The sequence below is a fragment of the Polyergus mexicanus genome, unplaced genomic scaffold (assembly GCF_030449975.1).
Source record: "Polyergus mexicanus isolate NDT 795.1 unplaced genomic scaffold, iyPolMexi1.0 SCAF_15, whole genome shotgun sequence".
In the NCBI taxonomy this organism is placed as follows: Eukaryota; Metazoa; Arthropoda; class Insecta; order Hymenoptera; family Formicidae; genus Polyergus; species Polyergus mexicanus.
Window position 1 is genome coordinate 3,367,438 of NW_027223335.1, and position 26,748 is coordinate 3,394,185.

General features: G+C 30.0%; 6 protein-coding genes across 10 annotated transcripts; 3 read left to right on the forward strand and 3 right to left on the reverse strand.

Moving 5' to 3' along the window:
• The first annotated feature begins 315 nt into the window (after window positions 1–315).
• On the forward strand, window positions 316–14,652 carry Chd64 (calponin 3). Its single transcript, XM_070308182.1, has 4 exons — window positions 316–555; window positions 12,697–12,833; window positions 12,932–13,136; window positions 13,398–14,652. The coding sequence occupies exons 1-4, from the start codon at window positions 502–504 to the stop codon at window positions 13,566–13,568; spliced, it is 567 nt and encodes a 188-aa protein (XP_070164283.1). The 5' UTR covers window positions 316–501; the 3' UTR covers window positions 13,569–14,652.
• A 10-nt stretch (window positions 14,653–14,662) lies between these two features.
• Mrps6 (mitochondrial ribosomal protein S6) lies at window positions 14,663–15,862 on the reverse strand. Its single transcript, XM_070308184.1, has 4 exons — window positions 15,659–15,862; window positions 15,351–15,490; window positions 15,019–15,180; window positions 14,663–14,935 (listed from the first exon to the last, which is right to left on the reverse strand). Exons 1-4 carry the CDS (start codon window positions 15,701–15,703, stop codon window positions 14,833–14,835), a joined length of 450 nt encoding a protein of 149 aa, XP_070164285.1. The 5' UTR covers window positions 15,704–15,862; the 3' UTR covers window positions 14,663–14,832.
• A 314-nt stretch (window positions 15,863–16,176) lies between these two features.
• Snup (snurportin-1) lies at window positions 16,177–18,707 on the forward strand. The gene is given in 8 exon segments (XM_070307814.1): window positions 16,177–16,218; window positions 16,310–16,466; window positions 16,924–17,001; window positions 17,004–17,097; window positions 17,411–17,657; window positions 17,749–17,937; window positions 18,042–18,425; window positions 18,507–18,707. Coding segments are annotated over 6 exon segments (1,005 nt in total). The 5' UTR covers window positions 16,177–16,218; window positions 16,310–16,466; window positions 16,924–16,934; the 3' UTR covers window positions 18,531–18,707.
• Window positions 18,669–20,563, reverse strand: LOC138939725 (uncharacterized). The gene is made up of 5 exons (XM_070307815.1): window positions 20,264–20,563; window positions 19,789–19,997; window positions 19,276–19,655; window positions 19,014–19,182; window positions 18,669–18,884 (listed from the first exon to the last, which is right to left on the reverse strand). The coding sequence occupies exons 1-5, from the start codon at window positions 20,397–20,399 to the stop codon at window positions 18,789–18,791; spliced, it is 990 nt and encodes a 329-aa protein (XP_070163916.1). The 5' UTR covers window positions 20,400–20,563; the 3' UTR covers window positions 18,669–18,788.
• Window positions 20,564–21,508: 945 nt separating this feature from the next.
• LOC138939714 (afadin- and alpha-actinin-binding protein-like) lies at window positions 21,509–24,016 on the forward strand. 4 transcript variants are annotated; one of them, XM_070307799.1, is made up of 7 exons: window positions 21,636–21,649; window positions 21,728–21,827; window positions 22,188–22,343; window positions 22,419–22,613; window positions 22,765–22,896; window positions 23,012–23,123; window positions 23,367–24,016. In XM_070307799.1, the coding sequence occupies exons 2-7, from the start codon at window positions 21,735–21,737 to the stop codon at window positions 23,588–23,590; spliced, it is 912 nt and encodes a 303-aa protein (XP_070163900.1). In that variant the 5' UTR covers window positions 21,636–21,649; window positions 21,728–21,734; the 3' UTR covers window positions 23,591–24,016. The 4 variants fall into 4 exon arrangements, with proteins under 4 accessions (XP_070163899.1, XP_070163900.1, XP_070163901.1 ...); XM_070307798.1 differs by having other exon boundaries at window positions 21,509–21,827; XM_070307800.1 differs by lacking the exon at window positions 21,636–21,649 and having other exon boundaries at window positions 21,749–21,838.
• On the reverse strand, window positions 23,643–26,577 carry LOC138939713 (uncharacterized). Of its 2 annotated transcripts, XM_070307797.1 has the most exons (4): window positions 26,449–26,577; window positions 26,150–26,386; window positions 25,485–25,667; window positions 23,643–25,037 (listed from the first exon to the last, which is right to left on the reverse strand). In XM_070307797.1, the coding sequence occupies exons 3-4, from the start codon at window positions 25,611–25,613 to the stop codon at window positions 24,174–24,176; spliced, it is 993 nt and encodes a 330-aa protein (XP_070163898.1). In that variant the 5' UTR covers window positions 25,614–25,667; window positions 26,150–26,386; window positions 26,449–26,577; the 3' UTR covers window positions 23,643–24,173. The 2 variants fall into 2 exon arrangements, with proteins under 2 accessions (XP_070163898.1, XP_070163896.1); XM_070307795.1 differs by having other exon boundaries at window positions 26,150–26,577.
• Window positions 26,578–26,748: the final 171 nt, after the last annotated feature.

Here is a 26,748-nt window from a genome sequence, read left to right on the forward strand (position 1 = left end):
CTCTATGTTTTAAAGAAGCAAAAAAAAAAAAAAAAAAGAAAGCAGGCGAGTTAAAAAATGCATGTACAAGAAATGGCTATATATATAATATATTCGCCGCCGGGGCGCGCGCCAATTTAATGGAAATATCGTGCAAGAGAGAAAAAAAACCTTTTTACCTCTTCGTCTCCAGGAATCTCTGTCTATCGTCTGACGTCATCTCCGGAGCGGTCTGGAGAACGGAGGTCACGTGTCGCGAACGCGCCGCCAGACGAAAACTCAATACTTAGGCGCGGGCGGCCAATGGGTGCGTCGAAGAAACTTCGACGGAGCGTGTGTCGCGCCGTCTCGTCGCCGGACTCGCCGGTTCTCCTCAGTCGAGCCGCGACCGCCGAAGTGTGCGTGTGTCATCGTGTTCGTGCCATCGAGATTGAACCCCGCGAATTATCGTCAAAATTATCCTATAAGTTATAAACGCTCCGTGCGTTCGTTCGACGATACTCTAAGAGCAAAAGGAAGAAGATGGCCTGTAATAGAGCTGCCAAGTCCGGATTTGCCGCCGAGGCGCAGAGAAAGGTGAGAAAATCGCGCGAAAAGGATCCGACAACCCGCTTCTCGCGCTCGCGCACGTTCGTTGGCATTCCTGCCACCCTGACCTAGTCAACCGCTCACCCTCCTCCCTACCCCCAACGCCAGGGTGTACGTGGACTCGACCTACTGAGGGTGCATTTTTGCAGGGCGCAGACGCGCAGCCCCGTTCGTCGCCCTATGCAATATCGTGAATACGCATTTGTAGGACTGTGGTAGTATTTACCTCAGCTGGGGTGTCAGAAGTAATAAAGGCAGATGTGACATTGAAATATCTTTCAGTGAAACGCTAATTATCATTGTGACATTTTTAGATATGATAATTATATTTTTGATAGGAATCATTAAACGAATAATTAAATTTAAAATATTGCGATTTATTATTATTGATTTTTTTTATCTATATATTTTGAGATGTGGCATTAAGATGGGATGAGAGTTCAGATTGATTTAAAAACGAATGGATAATCGAAATTCTGAAAATACTTGAAATACTGTCAAGACATCATCGATTGTCGCTAATGCAATAAGTTAATATGTCAAATATATGTAAATAATATCTTAAATTGGAATGATTATTATTATTCTACGATTTTTAACGATAGAATAGCAATAATTATTCTAGTTTCTAGAATATTTTATGGCAAACAATATTGTTACAATTTAAGTAATTAAGTATCTAGGTTTTTTTTTTATATCGAAACAGAATCAAATACTTGAAGATATTTTTTTTATTTCCTCATTTAAATATTACATCTCATCTATTTCTTTTTCATATATTTAGCATTATTCTGTATTTTATACAATTGTTTGAATAAGAGAAATTGTCCGATAAATATCATCCTTTTTGCGATAACAATTCTACTTCTAGAAAACATACGCGTGATTACAATTTTTCCGTCAAATATATTATTACAAAAAGAGTACAAAGTTTGCATACCAATATAATGTGCGAGTATGGCACGGAAAGTAAATAACGAGGCAGGCTTTCGATACTCGTATCCTCGCACTCGTTCACGTAGCTTGTGTTTACCTTATCTCTCTACCGTGTAGATAAAGTTGTGAGAGTATCAAGGGAAATTCGTACAAAGAACAGAATAAATGTAAAGAGATATAAATTATTTTAGATTTTAAACAATTATCTTTTTTCATATATTTCATGTTTATTGCAATTTTAGAAATTTTTATTTTACCAATTAATATAATCCGGTTTTAATCGTATAGCTATGCCGAAATGCATTATGATCTTGCGAGGAATATCGTTGTACCGAAAAAGGAAAGGCACGCAACGATTAACAAAAATTCGCGATATATTATCCAGCTTGGCAAACCTTTGCATTAAGTTCCACACAAGCGTGTCGTTTATCTCGCAGCTGTGTTTAAATGTGTGCTATACATTTGCCCGCTTTCACAACCCTGAGACGAAACGATTCCCGCCAGTCGTAAGTCACTTTATAACACAAACTCGTGTAAGTACCTTAATCGTAAGGTATTTATTCAAATATATACATATGACCTGAGGTGAAATTTTTGGAAATATAATTGACGATATAAAGCATCCTTTTTAAGAGAAAAATCTTAAAGAATTAATTGATTGTATATAAAGCAACTTGATACGAAAGTTGATTACACACAGTCGTAAATTAATCTGACCGTTACGATAAACGATAAGAAATATCTTTCACAAATTTTTGAGGCGTGATAAAAGCGGTAAAAATATTTTGTTTTTTCTTTTTCATATTTATTATTGTAAAATAAAAAAAAATACTTTACAGAGTATACGCGATCAGTTCACGAAAACGTTGTTACTTTAACTTGCTAAACATAAGGAATAAATAGAAATTATTGGCTATCTTATGCACATTCTTGAATATAAAAGTATAAAAATTATTGACGTAAATCGTTTAATAATCATGTAACTTTTCAATTATGCATTCAATATAGATAATGACGGTAAACCAATTGGATGTAATTTTGTGGTAAATAACCAAGATTTTATGCGCAGATAATCAATACCCAGTGATAATGAAAAAATTCAAACGTATTAAAAATTTTGTTTTATTTGAAAGTCGCATTCTTTCATATATTCATTCAGTATATCTTAATATTTCTGTGCTAAGGAAAAATTGTTTCCAAAATTCAAGAACGTTTTTTTTTTTTTTTTTTTTTTTTACGATATTCTGTATCGTACATTTTGTATAAAGACAATGGTAAATAAAAATTATGAACTCCATCGATTCCAAAGAAAAAAAGTTAATATTTATGCCATCCTCGCGAAAGATGCGTTTGTCATTCCGCGATATTGATTCTCTTTCATCGTCACGGATATTTTGCGGAATTTGACGTTGCATTTCGTTCCGTAAACGGCAACAGCTGCTAGGCGGTCGTCTCTTTCAGGGGGAATTAAAATGAGATCCACATACAGTTACCGAAGAAAGGGAGCGTCCCTCACGAAACCCGGTGACCATGGTACACTTCTTCGACTCTGTTCGTGCTACAACTCTTCCCCCTCTATAAAATTCTCCTCAATATCTCTCTCTCTCTCTCTCTCTCTCTCTCTCTCTCTCTCTCTCTCATGCTGCCACACTCGAAATTACGCTATCTTACAACGAGAGCCGATATCTTTCGTCTTTCTCCAAACACATGAGCATGATCAATCTGCTCGTCCGCTTGCCTCGTATTTTTCGTTGTAAAAAAATTCGTGTCTTATTTTTATATTGTTCATTTCATAGTGTTTTAAAGAGCGAAATTTATTCGAAAATTCATTATATTTAATAAATAATAAAGAGGAATGTATCTTTTATATATAGAGAAAAATTTCTTCATCGGTAATATTTTTTTTTTTAGCGTAGGTTTCAGCATTTAGCATTCCCGCATTGAGTACTTCAAGTATCGCGCTTAGAGACATCATTTTTCTCGAGAGGAGTAGAAACTTTAGTGGCACTTCATCATCAATATTCTCTAAGAATGGAAATATACTGAATGTTACCGCATACGTGGCAGTGGGTCATTTTTATCAGTCGCTTTTTTTCCATTCTTGTATACTACGATTTCCAAAATACCATTGTAGATTCTATAAATTTAAATTTTTATCGCTATTCCTATCTTACTATTATAGAGTATATCTAGTTCTAGATATATTATTCAAAAAGTTTATAATAAAATTTTAAATAAATTATATACAAAATATGTTAAACAGTTATAATGAAAGGACGCGATAAAATTATTGAGTTTGAAAAAATTGCATTTTCCGATTTTTTTCGATAATACAATCACAATACATCAGTAGAATTTTTCGCAAAATATATATATCTTTATTTTATAATAGAAAAATAGTAATTTTTTTTTTTGACATTTTGTAAAATATTTAAATAGTATAAAATTACGATTGTAAAAAATCGTCTTGCATTTTAATGAAAGACTAAGAAAATTGATAAGACGAAAATAAATATTTTACGAATCGCAATACCGATTGACATTCGTCGCGATAAGTTTGTGGAGAAGCTCACACTCATTAATATGAACTACAGTAAAATATGCTTATCGTATGCGGAATGCAGTTCGGGCTAGCTCGTTATACCTCACCGGTACAAAATCATTTGTCTCAAAATGTAGCGGCGCGTATCAAGATTAAGTGTGACCTTGCATATTGTGAATTGTCAGTACAAAGACACTCGTAAAGAAAAATGAAATTTAATATCAAATTCGAAATTTGTCACATTTTTTATCATTTATTAAAAATTCTATCACTGAGAAAGATGGCACATTTAAAAAAATACTTATATTATGATCTATCGTTAAATGTTTTCTAAAAAAAAAAGAACCATTAATATATAATATAAATAATTCTATAAAAAATCAATCTATCTCTTAGCAATATTATTTATAGCAAATTTATATATATTATTGTATATTAAAAACAAAGGATAAATATGATGGAAATTAAAATTATTATTGTCATTAATAATAAAAATATTATGTTAATATATATATATATATATATATATATATATGTATATATATATATATCAGTGCTATAAATTAAAACCTGTAAGCCATGACTATCTTTCATAATTACTAGAGTTCAATGTGCCTGTCTATTTACACAAGCCAACGGAAGAATAAATACGATTGTATATAAATATGATTATTAGTTACTGAGACATCAGGTGAAATAATATCATATAGACGTTACGAATTCGAAGCATTTCATATTTTTTTATTCTCTTTATTTTGATCATTATTTATAAGAATGAATAAACTACTTTTTTACTTTTTAGATATATATTTTTTGTGTGTTCCCTTATTTTTTCTATATGTGTAATTACTTGCTGTTATTTTGTTTTATAATAATCTTTTCCCCGGAATTATGATTTCTCAGTAACTTACCGCCAGTACACTCTTTTCTCCGAATACCATGCCGTACGATGAATGTGTAGTATTATAACCGTATTCTAAAAATAGAGATGCTTCATCCCCAAAGAGGATATCTGTATTAACGGCCGGAAGTAGAATAAAGTGGTTTCCGTTCTAGGAGCGAATAATGAAGAATAAGGATTCTTTAGGCGGGCGCGCGCCTTATTTATTCCTACGCGTCTCCAGGCAAACAGCAGATAAATCATTTGATATGCAATTTGATCTTTTGGTTTTAAGCTTGTAATGCTATATCAAGATTGTAATTAGCTTAAAATTGAAATTTTATCAAAGTAATGAAAAAGTAAAATCAAGTCCGAATTAAATTACGATAAAATATATTAATATATAGTTCTAAAATTTAATTTTCCTATACTAACAAGTATAAACCCTTTTGTGGAGTGTCATAATATAATTAAAACTGTATAATTTTAAATGACAAAACAGTAACAAAATGTTATATGTAATATATAACGGAATATTAATTATATTCCAGTTTTAAGAAGATATTAAATAGACCTCACTTTTGTAAAACCAATTCAACTAACTATAAATTCGCGAAACGTCGTAATCGCGTTCGACATGTCATTTACGTGAGTTATTACAGCTGATAAAAGCATTATCGCGTTCCGGAAATGCATTACATGCGTCAGAATAGGCAAATGAAATGATCATATATTCATTTTCATTTTGCTTGTTTCTTTAATCCTTCCTATTTCGTCCAATGTTATTCGATATACTTAATAAAGAAACTTTGTGATTGCGAACTTCAACTTACATAATATATAGAATCTATATAAGTAGATTAGCTTTCATTATCATCATGAATTTAATATAAAACTTTCAACACAGCTTAAATGTTATTGATTATTTATGCATAAACATCTTACATCTTGCAACTTAATTTGAATTTCATTATTATACATTCTGCATTAAACTTATCTAGAAGGATATACAAGTAGCTACTTATCCTGTGCCTACGAAATGATATTGTTACAGGAAGCACTTGCCTAATTACTTAACTCGTCACATCAGAACAAAAAATAATGAAGATCGTGAAGTTCGTCCTTCCACAGAAAACTTTCTCTACGTTGTGACTCATTCCACAGCATAGCTTCTTTCTTATGTCATATTCCCGTCGGATGACATAAGGTCTATAGACTTTAATTATCGATATTTTGCACATATGCTTTATTGCTTAAATAAACATCTACTTTTCAAGTAAATTACCCAGCCGCTCCTATGTGTAATGCCTTTATTTAAACACTGATTGCAAAATACAAGCTTTAAAAACAAATGCATTTAATAGTTAATTTTAAATTTGACAAAATTGAGATAAAAAATAATTTTTTTAAAGTAATATGATAAGAGAAATTTTAAAAATAATCAAATTCACAAATATTATTAATTCATATAGTATATATTTTCCTGAAAAATATTGATAGTAATTTATATTAAACGAATCGAAACTGTAAAAAATTTAAATATAAAATCAAATTTTTGTTAAAATGGTATTTATTCATAACTGAATTAAAAAAAAAAAAAAAAATAGAAATCGCATTGTTACAGACTTATATTAATAGGGATTGAAATCAATTGTAGCAATATAACGCTAGGAAAAACATTGCGTAATCGATATTACAATATTTCTTTATATAATTTGTTATACTAAATTTTGAATTTGCAAAAATTGCTAATAGAGGGTATCTTTAGTGTACTCTCGATAATTCATTCAAAGATCCGGTTTTTTGTTTTTTTTGGTTTTTTTACATAAACCCGTTTAGCGATTATATGAATAATTTAGCTACGTAATATCATCGACTATGATAGAATCATAAATAAATTATAGAGTGCACAAGATGAGCGAGTTTCGAAGACTTTGCCATGACCTCGACAGGAACTCCTTGACCTTGCATTCTTCTCAATTAGCAACTATGGGTTCCCATGACTCTTGCAAGTTTTACGAAACAGAATTCTCCACGCGCAAATATCTAGCATTGGAAATGAAGTAAATTTTATTTATATATATATATATATATATATTTTTTTTTTTAATGACAAATATTAATATAATTTATATTTATTTTCTTGAGAAAAAAATATCGTATTTAAAGAATATGTTGATAATTAAAAGATAAATTAAAATTATAAATCATATACGTGGCGTGTATATGTGTGTACATATATACATTTATATACTGTCTTATTCCACACTTTTACATGACTCTCGCTCGTTTTTTTTTTTTTTTTTTTAATATATTACTCGTTCATACACGAAATGAATGCAGTTTCTTACAACGTGCAAAATCGCATTCGTGACTCGTGCGAATTTAAAGATGACGTTATTCCATGTACCGTCATGATGAATATTTTAATGTGTATTTAAGCTCTTAAACGGTCAGTATGGAAATTTGTAACATATACATACATTCGCACATATATGTGAAAGTCGATAACACATAGACGATTAAGTAGTCGAGTCGGTTCACGTAACTTTAACACTAAATTATAAAAGATATCGTTTTATTTATTACATATTACATCGCGAATATATAATACTAATAATAATATATATACAACAAATGAGCCAGCGTTATAAAGTAATAACGTTTTACTAATATTATTTGGAATTTAAAAAAATGTATCCGATATTGAATCCCTTACTGCTTATGTACTAAAAAAGTAAAACAGTTTATGGAATATTTAGGATTAAGCTCAATAGAATATATTCCTTTCTTAATTTGTTCCTTTTTATCACAGTTCAGATACAAGGCATATTACATGCAAACAAAAACAAAAATATTTCAACATATTATTCAAGAAACTTGAATCGCAATTTTAAAGATTTCTTATTTAATTTTAATCAATTTTTTGATTATATATATATATATATTAGTAAACATCAAGATAACACGAGACACGAGATTACAATCAGAATGTTACAGAGAAGATCTAGAAATATCCAATTTCTTCTTAAATAAGAAAATTATAGCTCTTTTAATAACATGTTATATTCATTTTATTATGTCCCGATACGTACGGAGCTGTGATATTCTTTCGATCTGAGCGTTCTCTTCTCGTTTAGAGTCCTTATACGGTCAAGAGCAACCAGGCAACCTTTGCTCATAACATGCGTTTAACTCTTCGAGAAACGCGTATGATCGGACAAGTCACATAAGGGGATTATGCAATGGATCGGTCTTACAAAGTAGGTCAACGATTTTGACGGTGATACATATATATGTTGTATATACGACAAGTTTAAACCCTCGTAACGAGTGTGCACCTTTTAAGGGAAGTCGTTAAGCACGATTGCAAACTTCCTTTAGAAAGGAGATCCTCTACTCGTCGACCAAGAAGTGCGCCATACTAACATGCAAATCAATCAAGTTCTTAAGGTCTTGCATATCCGCGCATCCTTGAGGAATCATCGTATTCGAAATGGTAAAAATAAATAACGGGAGAATTGTTTACACAAATGGTTACACAATTTTATTCTATTTTTCAATGGTATATATTATATATTATTCTCAGTGTTTCGCAATTAAATTAAATTAATATATATATATATCTGTACGTGTAAATAAATTAAGATATATAATTGTTTTATTTTTATTTATATGATTATTAATAATTGATAACATTGGCGTTATAAATTATGAATAATTTCGTTGGTCGCAATTATAAGATATTTCAATATCGTTCAGTCGTCAAACATCTAGCAAGATTACGATCACCCTAGTCAATAAGCAAAACGACTCTGCTCATCGCGACATAATCGAGCAATTCGTTCAATCTGGCTTGCGCTTCATTGACAGCATTAAACCTCTGACCTAATTCCTGCGACCGTGAACGTGTGAATATTATACATGAGTATCAATGTCATCTTTAAAAGTACACGACGAAAACGCATCGTTATATTTAAATTTTATTATTATTAAATTCTTAATTTTTTAATTTTTAAAATTACAAATCCTTTTGTAAAAACTTTTTCAAACCTGGCCCTTTCACATTCTTAACACACTTAGATTATTTCTTTACGGCTTGATAAAATACGAAAGTTTGATAATATCACAATAAAGTTACGAGCGTAATGTTAGATAAAAATATCGATGAAAATTTTGAAAAATTGAAGCTATCAGTTCTTGGATTCTAACAGTTTGTATACTCTTACGTATGAGAGTTATCGTGTAAAATAATCAATACCTTTCTTCTATTTTGCACAAAAATAATTCTAATCTACGATACAAGATATAATCTTGATAAATCTTATTAATTTAATGCCTGCCATCATCTAGCTGCGTGCAACGCGAATGCTTTATGATATGCAATTTGCACGAAGAATATGATCTTCACATAATTCCTAATATAAGAGTTTGTTCAAAAGGTTTCGAAATTCAAAATCGTATAATATCGTCAAAAAGATATCTTCGTATCATACCTCTTTCCGTCCGCTTCTCTCCTTTTCTCTCATTCGTCTCTATATAAGGGCTATGGCAAACTCTCTTGCCTCTTGGGATTCGATACTAGATAACCGTTACTACTGATATTGTTGAATAGAATTATTTGTACAGCACTCTCTAGAGATAAAGGTTTCCTCGTATAAACTTCTTTATGTTTACATTTAAAATTCTATTCAGATTTTTTTATTTAAAATCCTTTTGTTTTAATATGCAACCACAAAAATATATAGCCTTTTTTAAAAATATAAAATTTTTTCAAATTTTAATAAGTATAAAGATATAATAAGTAAAAAAACTAATCAATACTCACAAGTTAAAAAAAAACGACAAAATTTGTATACTGAATCAATACTATAAGATACACAATTATTGATAAATTACTTCAAAAAGTTTACTGCATTTTTTTTTTTTAAGTTTGAATGAATATTGCCTGATCTGACTTATTCTTTCGTCTCTGACATACAATATATATATATATATATATATATATATATATATATATATATATATATATATATATATATACAGGGTGTAAGTATTATATATATATAATACTGGTTATTTTTACCAGCTTTAACCTTGATATTGATAAGATAGAGTTATCCGGTGATATCACACTTATAGAGAGAATCATTAATATATTCAGCAATTCAAAGTTCTACTTTGCTTTATATTGGCTCATAAATTATTATCTTTATATATTTACTAATATAATTTACTATTATATAGATACTAATACAATATTTTTAATTACTTGTCGCTCTAATATTTTTAGTAATACAAAAACTATCTATATTTAAAAAATCTGTTTCTTTTTATGAAAATTTAAAATCATATTAAAAATTATAATTATATATCTTATTTAAAAAAATCTATTTCATAATATATAATCTTAAAGACAAACAAAGCCATAAAAGATTTTCGACGATAATGAGATATTTAAAATCAGACGGTGGAAATTTATGCCGCGTAACCTTGCACCGTGCTTCGTGCATGGAAAAGCGGTCGAAAGTGTCATGTGTCTTTTCGCGTCTATGTTAAAAATTGTCACTCTTTTCACGTTAATTAAATTATCGTGCGCTTACTTAATGTCTAAATATAGAAGTGATCGCGTTCTATTATATTGTTGACGACGGTGGGGCTACGATATCGCGTGTACTCTTTAAAAGAGAACGCGATTTGATATCATCGAGGAATGTGCAACTATGCGGAACAAAAATAAATGACCGAGCACAGATATTAATCAAACCGTATAACATTTTTTTTATAAATTTAAAGTCTTAAAATTGTTATCAAACCTTTTATTTTTCGTAATCTTTGAAATTAACACTGGTAATAACATTTGATAATCTTTTAATATTGTAAAATATTCATGCTTTTTGTACATATAACATTACAAACATTACAAAAATTTTAGGAGGACTAAGTAGAAATTTTTTCAGCAAATTAATAATTACATAAAATAGAATTTAAAAATTTATATTCTTTTTTTTATTAGATATAACTAAATATATTCAATTTAAAATTTTAATTTTTAATAAATAAATTTCTTGTCTATAGCACTGAATATTATTCTTCAACTTATATTATAAGAAAATTTATTATTATTTATAATAGACTCGAATGAATAAGTTTTGAATGAGTAAATTAAATGCAGATTAATTCTAGTAATTAGAGTAATATTTCAGGTGAAAATAAATACACGAACACATATGAGAGTTTCTTATAAAAAATTCATTTGCGAATTTCATGATCTGTACAATATTCGACACACTGCAATAAAGTCTATTAATGAGTATATTGTAAAAGAATAAATAATAAAATACGCACAAACGCTGGTATATTTTTTATTGTAAAGAAGAAAATAGTAAAAAATGATTTTACGTATAAATAAGAACAATAAAATAGGCAAGTTTCATCATAACTGATTATTTTTCATAAAATACTAGAAATGTTTACTTGTAGAATTCAGAATATTATTACAATTTTAATTCGAGTGATGATCTCTATCAAGGAAATACTTGAAATGTATCTATTTGGTATGTAACGATATAGATGTATATTTTATTTTATTTTATCATTTTTATGCTCTTTATGGACGATAATGTTTTCAGGGCAAACATGCCGCAGAAATAGTTTCGCGCTGGCGTCAAATCACTTTATAGTGACGCACCGAAAATCTGAAATCTATTAAAACACTTTCACGCGGATACTGGACGCACGATATATATATATACGCACGTACACATTTATATACACAGTGTATTATTATAATTAAACGTGTATATGTGAAATGTATCCAATCATAATACGATATAATAAGACTATATTTGTACAGTACAATTAATTCAATATGAACCTCATTTTAAAATTGCCGAAATAGCTGTAATATGCTAATAATTTATAAATGATTAAACTCTCGAGGGTTTCTAAAAAATTAAATTTTTCAGAAAAAAAGAGATGCAGATAAATAAGATTATAACTTCTATTTGATTAAAAACCGATTTTTTTTTCGTAGAATTTTAAGATGAAACTTGATAATCAAGATATATAAATAATTAAGATACTGAACATTAAAATAAGATCAAATTTTTTCTGAACGATTCAGACTTAACTCAGAACTTGATGAAAGGAATGTGATGGGACACCCTTTACATAGTTGGGTCCCTAGAAATGCATCACGATCCGAGGCACCGTATATCTAACGGAATATGCATACTATAGAAAGATGAATGCCGATGACGGTCCATGCTTGGAAACCTTTCCTTTTTAGGCAATCACGTATAAGCAGGTAGAAATCGTCCGTCTGAATAGAAATGCGTATTTGTTGATTTCTTTATACAAGCGATTATAATTTAATGATGAAATCTTTGGCAAATTGCTCTTTTTACTATTAGAAATTAGTATACTTAAAAGTAACAAACGTATAGCATAAACATTACGAAAAAATTACGCATTTCCTAAAACGAGATAACATTTGTATTCGTAAGAAAAGATGCGCGCATTGTGTCCGCTGAAAGAAATAAACTAATGTAACGGGTTATAGGTCAGTGACTCGCCCTCCGGTCGTACTCATGGTTGCAATCCCTACAGGATGCATTACTTGGTATAAACTAGAATGTCACATAATTAATAAGCGGCCCTTCACAAATATCAAAGCCGACATTATGCCCTGCGGCCGAGAACTCGAAAATATAATAGCGTATGTTATCACTCTTAAGAGCGATAATATGGTAATTTACTTATATTACAGATCAATAGCAAGTACAGCGAGGAACTGGCGCAGGAATGTCTGGAATGGATCAAAACAATCACTGGCGAAAATATAAACACCAATGGGGACATGGACAACTTTTTCGAAACCCTGAAGGACGGCGTCCTACTTTGCATGTACTTAAAGAATCGAATAATTGACAAAAAATGCCGAACGAGTTAAAGATCGGTGAGGCAAAAATATTTATGCTAATTTAATCTCTGTTTCCCGTTAGCTTGGTGAATGACATCAAGGAGGGTTCGGTAAAAAAAATTAACAAGACATCGTTAGCTTTCAAGTGCATGGAGAATATAAACGCTTTTCTAGAGGCTGCGAAGATATTAGGTGTTCCGCCACAGGAGACCTTCCAAACCGTAGATCTTTGGGAAAGACAAAATTTAAATTCCGTTGTTATTTGTTTACAATCTCTTGGGAGAAAGGTACAGTACTATTTCATAAATATATGGATATACCGTAACTGAAAATTCCATTTTGCATATTTCTTTATCAATCTGTGTGGCCTCTCTTTTGGTAAAATTGTTAAAACATCATCAATTATTTCTAAATCATAGACATGTAAATAAATACAATGTAAATCTTTTCGCGAATTAAATTTAAATTAAAAATATGTATTATGAATATATATACCAAAAAAATATTATTTTTAGTACATAATTCTATAGGATGTATCTTATTTACAGGCGGGTAATTATGGTAAACCAAGTATCGGTCCTAAAGAAGCAGATAAGAATGTACGCAATTTCACAGAGGAACAACTCAGGGCTGGACAAGGCGTGATAAGTCTACAATACGGTAGCAATAAGGGTGCTAATCAAAGTGGCATTAATTTTGGAAACACCAGACATATGTAAACCACTACTTTCACATTTTCACTGAAAAACAAAATCGCTCTATTTCTTACTCTATCTTGACTGTGTTCCCGCAACACGCAAGTATTCCTTTAGACGTAGCATATCGCATAATACATGTTCATCGAGGTCCAAAATAAAATGTACTGAATGGTGCATAAGATATTTCTTGTGCGCGTATTAGGGGAAAAGACACAGATAAGAAGATATAAGATTTTTTAAATAAAAGTCATAAAACGTAATTTGAAAAAAAAGAAATAACTTAATTTTTGAGATTTTGCAATATTTTTTATGATATTTTCAATATCATATCTTTTCCTTCTTTTAAGCTACTTTCAACGATATTCACACATACACAATGTTAGTTTATATATGCATTAAAATTATTTTTCTGCTATTTAAATGTTAAACTCTATATTTAAATACATTAATATAAATTATTTAATTTCTTTCTTATCTTATATCACTTTTATTTCGATTCCATCGCGTTAATGATTCAGAATTGATATGTCATAATTATCGGATACATATGATAAAATAAGTACTCCAAGAGAGAGAAGTACTAGTGTGTAGTACTTTATATTCCGTTTTTTTCTAATTATATGACAACTTAAAGTGAAACCGTTTATGTATGTATACTACATATGCTACTGATGTAATTTATTGTATTTCATGATTTATAACGCGATTATGTAGCTCTCAGGATAGAAAATACATAAACATTTTTATACATTAAAAAAGAACAAAGATATCACGTAATTAGCATTAGTTTGGATAATTACTATAACATTTGTTAAATATTACAAAATATATTATACGAGAGAAGAGCCACACACACAGATACTTGGCTAGCCGTGTTGTTATGGCGGTTGAACACTTTTCACAATCTAACCAAATTATTTTATAAATTCATGTTGCACGTGAGATAATAATAATTATTATAATTATTGTATAATGATGAATGATTATATATTAAGTATATATTTTGTACAAATATATATTGATGGTTAAAAGAATTAATAATTTTTCATAATGTGCTGATATGAGTTAGTAAACAATGCATCGATAAGTGATTTTTATATTAAATGTTGCTTATGATGAAACACAAATGTATGTTGCATTTTTAATTGTTCTATCCTAATTAAATCAACTTTCTTTCCTAATTAATTCTCTTTCTAAATAAAACGTTTAATATATTCTCAATTTTTTTGATATATTTTATTTTGAAACAAATAATACTACGTACAACAAAAAAAAAACCCTGTAATTATTTATTAAAAGGATAATAGTCTAATCCGGTATTCTGTTTAAATGCATATTTATTATCGTGCCTCTTCTTTGCCAATTCCACCAGTTTCTGGACATTAGGTCTATATAAATAAAATAGAATAATTAAGATATATATATACATATATATAAGTAATATTGTAAATTATAAAAAATAAGTACATACCTGTACGGTGGTGGTAACATTTCCTCATGGAACGTACAATCTGTTTTAATAGGTTTATTTTGTTTAAATATTCTTAATCTAACGATATCAATATCTCTGTTACATTCATCTAAAATTTTATCTATATCTTTTGGAGGTACATCAAAATGTATAAGAAAATGGCTGAAAATATAAAATAAAAAATATATGATTATATATTAAATATGCATATATTTTTCCAGTTTAATACAGAATAATCAATTGCACTTGGTATGTTTCAATTTAAATGCAAAGCTATTTTAAATATGCTTTACTCACGACTCTGATTATAGGTATTATAAAAATAATCTTACTTTGCTTCTCTATAAATATGTCCATGAGCTCTCATTTTGCATGGAAGTGATTTTACTCCCCAATTCTCAATTTTTCTTAAAAAACCCCCAGAATTAAATATCATTGTGGTCGCTCTCTTTAAAGTTGCTACCAATTCCGGCTAAAAAATATATAAATCAAGGTCATAGTAATTCATAATTATCTAATGCAAAAATATAGAAATATCTGATGTTGTTTATGTAAAAGATAATAAATTATAGATTATTGATATAATTAGAGTGCAATACTTTATAAAACATAACCTAGAATATATTATAGTACAAAATACCTTTTTCATGACACGTAACATAAGCGGCATTTCATATGTTGGCATATTTGTCACTTCACACACACAAGTAAATTTTTCAAATTATTAAAAAAATAATAATATTAATATAATCTCAACTATCTTCTCTTTTCTTTTTATTACGGAAAAAAATACAAATAAATATCAATGAGGAAATGAATGCATATATAAAATAGTTATCGGAAATCTACACTATATAGATGTGCAAATATTTCATCGGCACCATAGACATAGTATATCTAGACTGAGTGTTGAGGAGTGAGAGCCGAGGTGCACGTAGAAAAGGACGTACTCTGTTTCGTGTCCCTTGCGTTCTCTCTCGCTCGCACGTTGCATGACGAAAGAGAGCGCTATGCTATGGGCGCGTAAAGCGGGGAGCACACACTTTTGCATAAGCGCATAATCGTAAGCGTAAGGAATTTGATTGGTCAATTTCTTCATGCATGAGAAAATTGACCAATCAAATTCCTTACGCTTATGATTATGCGCTTATGCAAAAGTGTGTGCTTGGCGGGCTTGGCAAAAGGATAGGCTAGGTTAAAGTAAGAAATACTTATTTTAATATGGATATAAATGGAAAAGGAGCAATTAAGAAATGTAAGATTAAATGTAAGGAAATTCTTATCTTCATAGCTAGATGAAAATGTTTTCGAAAAGGATCGAACTGAGGAACTCCTTTTTACTAGTAACGGGCACTTTACTTAAGTCACATCTGACGCGCATGCGCGAAGAAACCGGCCCGTCTGACAACATTGGACGTGATGTGTGACTCTTCTCAGGATTCTTTTTGGTATAGTCTATAGTCTATTGCGACAAAACATAAAAAGGAAATATTGCATGACAAACGGTGATATAATATGTAATTTGAAAATAGAAAAAGATTTTGCAGAAGAATAGATATTAAATATATATTGTGTTTTATTTAACTATATGTAAGTTATTGATGAATGATGGGGTCGACTGAAAAATGCAATTACAGTTTTTTTAGATATTTTCACTTATAATTATATAATTTCTAATACGATATTAAGTTTATCATAAAATAATGTTGTAATTTTAAATTATCATAATTCTATATTTACTTAATATTTTATTTCTATTAACCAATAAATTTTCTGGGATAAAATATATTAAAAAATGGCTTTTCTAAATATATAAAATATATAAATACAAATTTTGTTGTTATTACATTTTTTATTTGTGCTGTTAAAATAAGTTATTCTCATTAAATTTTATATATTTAACAGATTGTGAGAAAATGGCAACAGAAGTATTAAATAACAAAACTGATTGTGACACGAGAGAAACTGTACGTCGGGCGTTTTATAAAATCGAATCAAGAAAGATAATATCAAACTGGAACTTGACGAGAAATCACATCAGGAAGAAAGACGTAAACTGTTGTTAGAATATCAAAAGAAGTATATATAATATATTGCATAATTTATATAATTATTTTATTGTTAAATTTTCATTAATATTTTTCGTGTAGAAAGAGATTAATATATTTATGATGTATATACCATATATATATATATATATATATATATATATATATATATATATATATATATATATATATATAATATCATAAATATATCAAATTAAATTGACATGTTCAATATTTTTTGTATTTTTAGCCATATTAACAATTTTTATAGTTAATTGCATACCATAATTGCACTTAAGCTTTCATTGGCTTCTACTTTTATTAATATGCAATGCTATTTATAGATACAGAAATGAAGCATTTGATATCGCACGTGGTATATTCCAAGAGATATATTTCTCTGAATTAAAAAACGAGGAGTTTATGGATGTGGAAAAATGTTCTTCACAATCTAGATGCCCACAAAAATATAAAAAAAGAAATCGAATGATGTTGTCAGAATGGATGATAGATGTACCACAAGATTTTTCTGAGAGTTGGTTTATGGTTCCATGTCCTATAGGAAAACGGACTAGACTAGTTTCAGGACGGGTATTGATCTTTATCTATTTGTATTTATTTAGGACAAATCTTTATATATATTTCAAATATGAAATAATATAATGATTCTAATTTAAATTAGGGCATAACGAAGGCATATTCTAGAACAGGACTGCTATGTAATACCTTTCCTTCAGCACTTCCAGGTGGAAATTCTGATGCAGATATGCATCATTCCGCTATTGTAGATTGCGTATGGGTAAAGAATCAACAAGTCTATTATATATTGGACGTATTGTACTGGGGTATATTGCCATTCACAAACTGTGAGGTAACATATACACATATTGTTTTGTACACATATATTTTAAAAATTTATCAATATATCAGTATATCAATTGTCTTATCAATAAAAAATAATTAAATAAATTTTAGGCCGAATTCAGGTTATACTGGATCAACAATAAAATCCGTGAAACAAAAGACTTCGAAGAATCTGATGCTGATACAAATAAATATCCCATTTTATCTCTACAAAATATTAATTGTAATTCAGACTTAAGTTCTGCCTTGACACAACTTGATCTTGAATTAAATTGCATAGATGGGTTTTTATTTTATCATTGTAATGCACATTACAATTTTGGATATACTCCGCTTGTGACATGGTTAAAACCTTTTATGTTATCTGAAGTACTTGGAATATTTGTACCTTCACCACTTGACGAGAAACCAAATGACTATTTAAATTTTGAACATTATATGGAAAATATAAATGCTAAAAAGAGAAACGATAAAAAAAGAATTGTCAAGAATTTTGTAAGTTTTTATATTGTTATATAATGAATGTTGAATTTGATTATTTGCTTCTTTGTAATATATCTTTCTTTACATTTACAGATGGAGATAGAATATGTTGCTTAAGATTTATGATTATGATTAAGGAGGGACAAATATAAGAATAATTTTAAATTTGATTTAATTTTTATAATCATTAAAAAGTGTATAAATAATTTTTATATATATAACCATTTTTTTATTCTAATAAAATGAAGTATGTGTTTAGACAAAATAAATTAATAACTATTGTATAAGCAAAATGTAAATAAATAATGCAACAATCATAACTACTGCATCTGAATTATATATTATTTGTGTCACAGAACAATAAAATAACAAAATTCATATATCAATATGCACTGTATGAAATATATCAAAAGCTTTCTCATTTAAATACGATAATACATTATTCAAAATTTCTACATTCATTATTTTCATCTAAAAACAAAAACATAAAAACGGTAATTATAGATTATGTAAATATGTATCAAGTATAGCAAATATATTCCAAGAAAATAGAATGATTGTAATATAAAATAAGACAAAAAGATATATATACAAACTTACTTTATTCTCCATTATAGTTATTCCAGGCAGATTAATCCTATGCAGTGTATATAATCCTAATTTCAAACCTCCCACTATTAACATTTGCTTATGTAAGATTTCAAAAAATATTTCTATGTGTTCACGGTTAAGGAATACATTAATCTCATCGTTTTGATTTGTCATAATACTGCAAATTAATAAATAATATATAAAATGATATAGAATATGCAAATAATTTTAAATGTTTTGATATAATCAAATATTAATACTGTATACATACGCTGATAATATCTTCCTTAGATCTGCAGTTTGAAATTTAACTGTCATAGTATCTGTCATTGGTAATTCTGGTACTGTATACACCATTTGAACTTCACCAGAAACTGCAGGCTCCTCTTTGTTAGTCAAAATTATAATAGGAACGAGCCAACTTAAATCATGCTCTTTGGCTGGTAGTGCAATTATCAAGCAATCAAACATACGTATAATTGTAGCATGGACAGCATCTATACAAGTACTAGTACCACGGCATAACAGAAGAGGTAATCGTATGAGATTCTCTATATTTGATTCATCCTGTGTTATTCTCCAGGATAATAATATTCCTCGATAAAGAGATTTCTCTTTCTTTGTATCATTAATCTTGGCTAGAACTTCAATCTAAAAAATAAATTTCAAATAATCTGTCAAATGTTATTATTCCTCAAATAGAGTATATATATTTGAGTAAAATATTTAATAAAAATGTCATTAAATAAAAAAGAAAATATTAATTTGATCTTTCTCTATTAACCTTGATCGGTGGATAATTTTCATGGTTTGGTTTAGGCACCATATCTTCCATAATAGAAAATTTTGCTTCGTAAGATACATCTTCATGTGACAAAGTGCTTGCAATTTCTTCTCTTAATCTTTTTGAATACAGTTTAAAATGAATATCGTCTTGTTGAAGATCAAATAAAGCAGATACAGCATAAATATTCCATGTTTGTCCTACTAAATCTGTAAAGTTTATTTATTTATAACATTATAAAACAATATAAAAATTGTAATATTCAAATATGTAAATAAATTTTATAAATATTTGCGACAGAATACATCAAGCATTAGAAGATTGTTGATCGAAACATATTAAAATGAGATATTTTAAAAATTGATTGTCAAAAAGAAGAGAAATTTTTGTGACATTAAATCGCAATTTTATTAGCTATATATTTAATTCTAAATCTTTCTTTTTTTTCAAATATAAAATATAGAGCGTTATATACTTTGCAGTCCTGAAATATCGATCTCCTCGTCATCTGGTCTGGTACTTAAATTAAATCTTTGTCGTTCTCGCATTTGCGGCGTCCGTGGTGTATACATTATGCCGCTAGGCTTAGTATTTTCTACGGCGGGATTCATTTTATGAAAAAATGAAAAATCATCGACCAATGAAATTAAATGTACAAAAATTTCGAAGATCGCGTAAATATGAGCTATTTTTCATGCCAATCTCGAGTTGTTATCACGAACAAAAAGATTTCAAAACGGTTATAAATAGTTATAAACTTCACGAGCGCGCTAATACACATTATTTTGGCTGCGGTCGGGAAGACGCTAGAAATGCTTCGAAGCGTTTGATTGACCAATCAGGACAAAAAGAGTAAAGATTTCTTTATTCTGATTGGTTAATGCAATGCTTCGAAGCATCTCTAGCATCTTCTCTCTATTCTCTAGCTACAAGTTCACAATATGGCCCATAGGTAATTTGCCTGTTCTTTGTAAACTGACTGCACTAGTCAGAGTTTATCTTTTTCCTTCAAATGTGAAGAAAGAAAGATAAATTCTGAACTGGTGTCACTAGTGTAGCCAGTAGGCAGTTCAGCTATAAAGAACAGACCTAATTATACATAAAGGTGCCTTTACATGGCAGCGTCAAGTGTCGAGCGTTAAGCGCTGCGCAGAATATTTTCTTATCCAGAATTATATTTATTTCGTTAATTTTATTATATAATAGATATGTACGTGTGTGTTATTATTATTAATCAAAAATATATTATAAAACGTTACTACTCTGGCAGTGTAAATTAAAATAAAATAAAAATACAAATGCAGCAAGAGATTTTGGATGGTTGAAATATTCAAATAAATAAGACACAAAAAGGGATTCACAAATGACAAGATGACACAGTTTGAAAAACTATTGTTAAAAATAAGAAATTATTTACAGGAGCAGTATGTTATAAACATGCAGAGAAAAAGATTATGAAAATTACATATCTCTTAATCCTTGATTAGATTCTAATATTCTGCTAAGGGATAGTAATGTTTTATATATTTTTTGTTTAATAATAATATCTATTGTGTATAATGTAAATAAATATTAATTTTCAGTATTAGTAATGTGTATCAGAACATAATTTCTTTTATCTCGGCCAAATTCATATCATTCATCATGCTATTAGCAGCAAGAAACTGGAATCTATCTCATTCAGATTCCTGCGTAATGATTTCTGTGTAGACGCTCGACGCTCGATGCTGCCATGTAATGGTACCTTAAGAAATAATTAGGCAGAGAAGAATGAGAGCGACTATTGGACTTTTTTTTCGTATGTTATTTAAATGCCCGGTCCATTCTTTGAAAGAATGACTATGATTGGCCAGTATACCTAGTACGAATGAAAGTATATATCAGTATAAAGTGTAAACCAAGCCAGAAAGAAGCCTGATTGGTCTGATATTTTCTCTAGGATTTTAATGACCTTCAAAAATGCCAATGTAGGCAGTGTAGGCACAGTATATTGCCCTCAGGTTTTTTCATTGTATATTTTGGACAGAGCTAACAATAAGGCAAGATTGATGTAAACAGGATAAATAATATTTTCTGACAAATTACATTATTTGAGATAAGATCCTATCATAATAGAAGGGAAAAGGACAAAGTATATAGTGTCAAGATTGTATCGTACATCACTAAATTATATTTGGATTATGCAATTTACTTTTTATTTAAAATTTATTTTTTTCATAATTCGAAAAATATGGATATAGATATAATACACATGCAAAGTTCAATTTTTATAGATAAGACATTTTACAACTTTGTATAAAAAATTTTATAAATGATTTAAAGAAGATGAAGATATGAATTGATGTATTATATCAATCTTAACAGAATGTTTAATAAAGATTCCACTTTTATTTTAACAGACTCACACGTTGATAAATATGAGTACAATCTTCAATGGCACTTGCCCGAAAAGGGATCTGAGAAGTATACTTGCCAAACAAAACAATTTTAATAGTGAAGAGACTGTATTCTGTACAGAGGATAATTTAAAGCAGTCTTTGTATATAATAAATGAAGTAATAAAGCATGGTTGGCAACTTTACTAAAATGTATAAGTATATGTAAATGTTAATCAGTATTTAATTTTATAGGAATTTGAATCATTTGGTATCTCATTATTAGCCAATCGGAATGATCTGCAAACTTCAGAATCATTCAATAAGTTATCAATAAAAATGATAAATGCTACTTGGAGGTTGATACATAAATATAGATCTCTAATGCGATTACATGACAACTTGACCGAATCGAATCACAGGACTGTTAACGATAACATTAATCTTAAGGTGAGTTTGCTTTATGCTTTTAAAATATAAATATATAGTGAAAATATATTGTATTATTTCATGCTGCATAGAAAAATGATTGGTAAGCATATGAAAATAATGTACTCTGCTTAAAAATTTCTAACATTTAATTATAAATGTATTAAAACAGAATCATGTAAAGCGGTTGAAGGAAGATGTGCAAAAGAAGGAGCAAGAGTTGTGCGAAGCGCAGGAGAGGGAAAGAAGACTTAAGGTTCAATGCGAGAGTATGTCGCATGATCTAAAGCACGAAAAAGAGGAGGTAATATTCAGGAATATATATAGTGGAAGATGGGATAAGCCTAGACTTTATGTAGAATACAAACTGATAATTTAAATAATTTACAAACATTATAATTAAACGTTTGATTTTATAGATACGGAAACTAAAAAAACAAACTCAATCGAAAGATATTCAACATGAGCATGAAATGAGAAGGATTATGCGGAACAGCGAGAAACTTCAGGAGCAGTTACACAAGTCTGTTGGTTAGTAAACATTTAATGTTTTTATACTAGTGTCTTATTGTTGAATATTTAGCCCTCTCTTTGATTTTTATTTTACTTACTTTTAATAGAATATATTAATATTATATATTTTTTGTCTATATAACTATATTACTCTATGAGTGTTATACACAAAAGCACATTTGATGATAACATGAAGGTAGCCATAAATATATGTTAGGAGATTCGAGAAAATGTGCAATTGCGATTTTTTCGTTTATGCAGGAACCTTTGTGCCAAAAGACAAAGTTCTACAAATGATGCAACTGAATCATGAGAAGGAATTGACTTCGTATAAGCAAACTATTTGTCGCTTGGAAGAAAACAATAGGCAAATGCTAGAAGAGATCAATAATCTAAAACAGGCTCTCGAGTTACATCAAAGTGCCATCGATTTACAGATTGAAGCATGTGGCTGGAACACGGATTTGAACATCCAACATAACTAACATTGTAATTTATTTGTAACTTATATACAGGAAAGCACACACAATTGTTTGAAATATGTCTGTGCAATGTAGAAATAGAATTTCATACTAACATTGTTTGTTGTAAAAAAAAAAAGAGCTTTATACGCTTTACGCGAAAAATTGTATTAGATATTTTGTTTAAAAGATTTTCTCGCTCGATATTTTATATATAAAAGTGCTGTACGATTTCCTAATGTATGTTCTTGATTTTTTAGAATATTCTTATTTTATTTACTTGTTTTTATTCATATGGGAAAAAGCCCAATCAATCTCTTTAGAGGCATATATAGCAATGGGGTGAGAGTGTCTAAGTTTGATCCTGGGATCTGCCTGATTACTAATTTCCCGATAGATCTAAAAACTAAAATAAACTGGCTACTTGATCAAGAATTTGAATAAAACGGATTTTTTTCTGTAAATCGTTAGAAAGTGTAATAATTACATTGCAATAGTGCAATCCATACAAAATAATTCGAAACATAGAGGAATTTAGATACTCCTTTCGGAATAATTTTGCACGAGATATATCGATCGATTTTCTTTTTGCAAATTATAAATATAATTATTCGAAGCCTCTCAATAGCAACGACATTAACGAGCAACCGAGAATGAACGTTGGAACGATTGGATGACATGGAGTTTGTCCGTTGCTCTTCGGGCATTTGCAATTGCCCGCCTTGCAGACCGTGTTATTACGATTCGTGAAGAATTCCGGTTTCTGATTGTTGTCCCTTGGATAGGCAATCTCGTTCGGCAACCGATTGTCAGTGCTGTTGATATACTTGGACGCGAGTCTCAGGGTACTTTTGCCGACCGCACAAATGCCATTTATCGTGATGGCTTTCTTCGCTACTAGATTCATGCTTACATTTGTGAAAACGCTGTTCTTCACGATCGCCATGTTGTCGCTCTGGATGGACACCAGACCCGGTTTCTGCAGCTCGAATTTGGAACCGATAATCTCGATGAATACGAAGCTAACGAAGTTTAAGGATGTCGCGACATTTCGTAACTCGCTGTTGACGATACTCAACGTCGTGCCCTTTTCGGAGACATTCAGCTTGTCGACGCGCTCGATTGTGACGTTCGTCACGATAAAGTGTGATATATTGATGAAGCTGAAATCTTCCTCAAAGTTCTCGATGACTGCATCCGTAATCTCGAACGTTTCGATCGCTATGAGATTTACGAACGTATGGCTCGCAATCATCGGTATCCGACCAATATTCGATAGTTTCAGCAGCTTCATCCGGTTCGATGTGATGAAGACGTCGAAGTCCAGACGACCGCTGATATTCTGGATTATCATCTCCTCGAGGTCTCTCGCCTCCGGTAGACTCGAGTAATGAAGATTCGCTGAAACACAACCCGTGACTGACATGCTGGTAACATTCCTGTAATTATATTCCTCTGGTAGTAGAAATTCCTGAAAAAAAAAATCGAGAATTCGATTATTCTATGTCCACTCCCATCGCTGAAATTGTCTCAAACAGTTCGAAAATTACCAAACATTAAAAAAAAAAAAAAAAATTGATCGAGTAAATTAATTCAAGAATACAATCGACAGAATTCGGCGATCTGTTTTATTAAAGATCAATCTGTACAGAGAAAAATATATATTAGTGCGTTTTCGAGCGGAATAGATGGATTGTTATTGTCCTTCACACAGATCTTTCATAAAAAAATTTTCGTAATTTATGAATGCAGATTATAAAAAGATATGCAATCAATATATTATAAATTGATTTGAAAGAAGCAAGAAAATATATAATTTTGGACTTTTTGACATGAGTGTAGAAAAATATAATTTATGTTTGTCATTTTTAGTGCATTTGTGGTGCGATTTTGCTCGAGGATGCGATTAAATCGGTACCTCGTTTCCGATGCAGCTACACGTAATCCACTTTTCATTGTGAACCTGGCATTGTTTGCTGATATTATTCGCAGCTGCAGCGGACAATATCGCCGCGATGAGTATTGCGATGAACTGAATCGCTTCCATATTCACTGTATATCACTTGCACATATAAGATCTCACCGTCGCCGTATGTTTGCACTGGAATTAGAATGGAAAATGCTTCATATACGATTGACAAGGGCGCGATGTATTTTGAGTAAACCTCGTGAATAGTGTAGGTTTTCCTTCGAATAGGCAATAAACTAATCGGGCTCGTATAGACGTATGTTTTAAACAAATTCCAAATTCCGAAATATTATACAATCAATATAAAATCGAGAAGCACAGGATTATCTTTTTCCCTTTTTTTTTTTTTTAAATCTAAAGTAGACACGAGTCTTTCTTTTACAGCATTCTTTGAAAGATTTGACTTGTGACAATTTCGATTGCTTTATTGGATCTGAATAATGTTAAGTCAAATAATGTTTTTAAATTGATACTTTCTTTTAAGAGAAATAAAATATATACTGAGTTTGTGGAAAAAAATAAAAATTTTAGGGCAAATTTTCGTAAATCATCAGAAAAAGTTTCAATATATCCTAGTCTTTTTAAAACAATCAAGAAAAAAAAAAAACACTCACCATACTTTAGAATTTTTTACGGTTTCTCACGATGCAAAGGTAAACTTTTCGTTGACTTCTCTCTTCGCTTAAGACTTTTGTTAAAAAGATCTTGTTTTTCGTTAAATTTCTGTCGTAGAAATTCGGCACTATTCGAGCAGATGTAGGATCAGCTCTCGTCGGCGGATCTCTTGCGCTTCGGGAGGCAAACAAAAAAAATATAGCGAATCTCTCGAACACCCGATGCTCTCGTCGATGCTGAAAATCGAGATACGAGGTAGTACGAAAGCGAGCAATATCTATTTCGAAGGGTCGCACACCATTCGACCATTCGACGGATGGATCCACGGTTGAGCGCGTGATTAAGATGGACAGCTCTTTCGCGCCGCTCTTTTATGGTGACTGACATGCGTGTAGCGCAACATTCTGTGTAGTAAATATATTCCGGTAGATCATATATGGTAGATTCGGTGCCTGTGTTCGCTACATTATGCTCTTTGACAATACCAGCACACATTTAATACAATGCGCTGGGAACGCGCCGGAAAAACGCGGTCAAGCTGGCAAAGACTATCGGAGAATTCCGTGTATGATAAGCTGTATGATGTATATTCACTGCT

Bases quoted from the DNA above. Each gene is read 5' to 3' on its own strand.
- Chd64 (XM_070308182.1), top strand. From the start codon at position 502: ATGGCCTGTAATAGAGCTGCCAAGTCCGGATTTGCCGCCGAGGCGCAG. The intron at 12,834-12,931 runs GTACTTAAAGAA...GTTTCCCGTTAG, and splicing joins GACGGCGTCCTACTTTGCAT to CTTGGTGAATGACATCAAGG. The intron at 13,137-13,397 runs GTACAGTACTAT...TCTTATTTACAG, and splicing joins TACAATCTCTTGGGAGAAAG to GCGGGTAATTATGGTAAACC.
- Mrps6 (XM_070308184.1), bottom strand. From the start codon at position 15,703: ATGCCAACATATGAAATGCCGCTTATGTTACGTGTCATGAAAAAG. The intron at 15,491-15,658 runs GTATTTTGTACT...TATATTTTTTAG, and splicing joins TGTTACGTGTCATGAAAAAG to CCGGAATTGGTAGCAACTTT. The intron at 15,181-15,350 runs GTAAGATTATTT...TTATATTTTCAG, and splicing joins CATATTTATAGAGAAGCAAA to CCATTTTCTTATACATTTTG.
- LOC138939725 (XM_070307815.1), bottom strand. From the start codon at position 20,399: ATGAATCCCGCCGTAGAAAATACTAAGCCTAGCGGCATAATGTATACA. The intron at 19,183-19,275 runs GTATGTATACAG...ATTAATTTGCAG, and splicing joins CTAAGGAAGATATTATCAGC to TATTATGACAAATCAAAACG. The intron at 18,885-19,013 runs GTAAGTTTGTAT...TTTTGTTTTTAG, and splicing joins TAACTATAATGGAGAATAAA to ATGAAAATAATGAATGTAGA.
- LOC138939714 (XM_070307798.1), top strand. From the start codon at position 21,735: ATGACCTTCAAAAATGCCAATGTAGGCAGTGTAGGCACAGTATATTGC. The intron at 21,828-22,187 runs GCAAGATTGATG...TTATTTTAACAG, and splicing joins TGGACAGAGCTAACAATAAG to ACTCACACGTTGATAAATAT. The intron at 22,344-22,418 runs GTAATAAAGCAT...TTAATTTTATAG, and splicing joins CTTTGTATATAATAAATGAA to GAATTTGAATCATTTGGTAT.
- LOC138939713 (XM_070307797.1), bottom strand. From the start codon at position 25,613: ATGGAAGCGATTCAGTTCATCGCAATACTCATCGCGGCGATATTGTCC. The intron at 25,038-25,484 runs GTACCGATTTAA...TTTTTTTTTCAG, and splicing joins GTAGCTGCATCGGAAACGAG to GAATTTCTACTACCAGAGGA.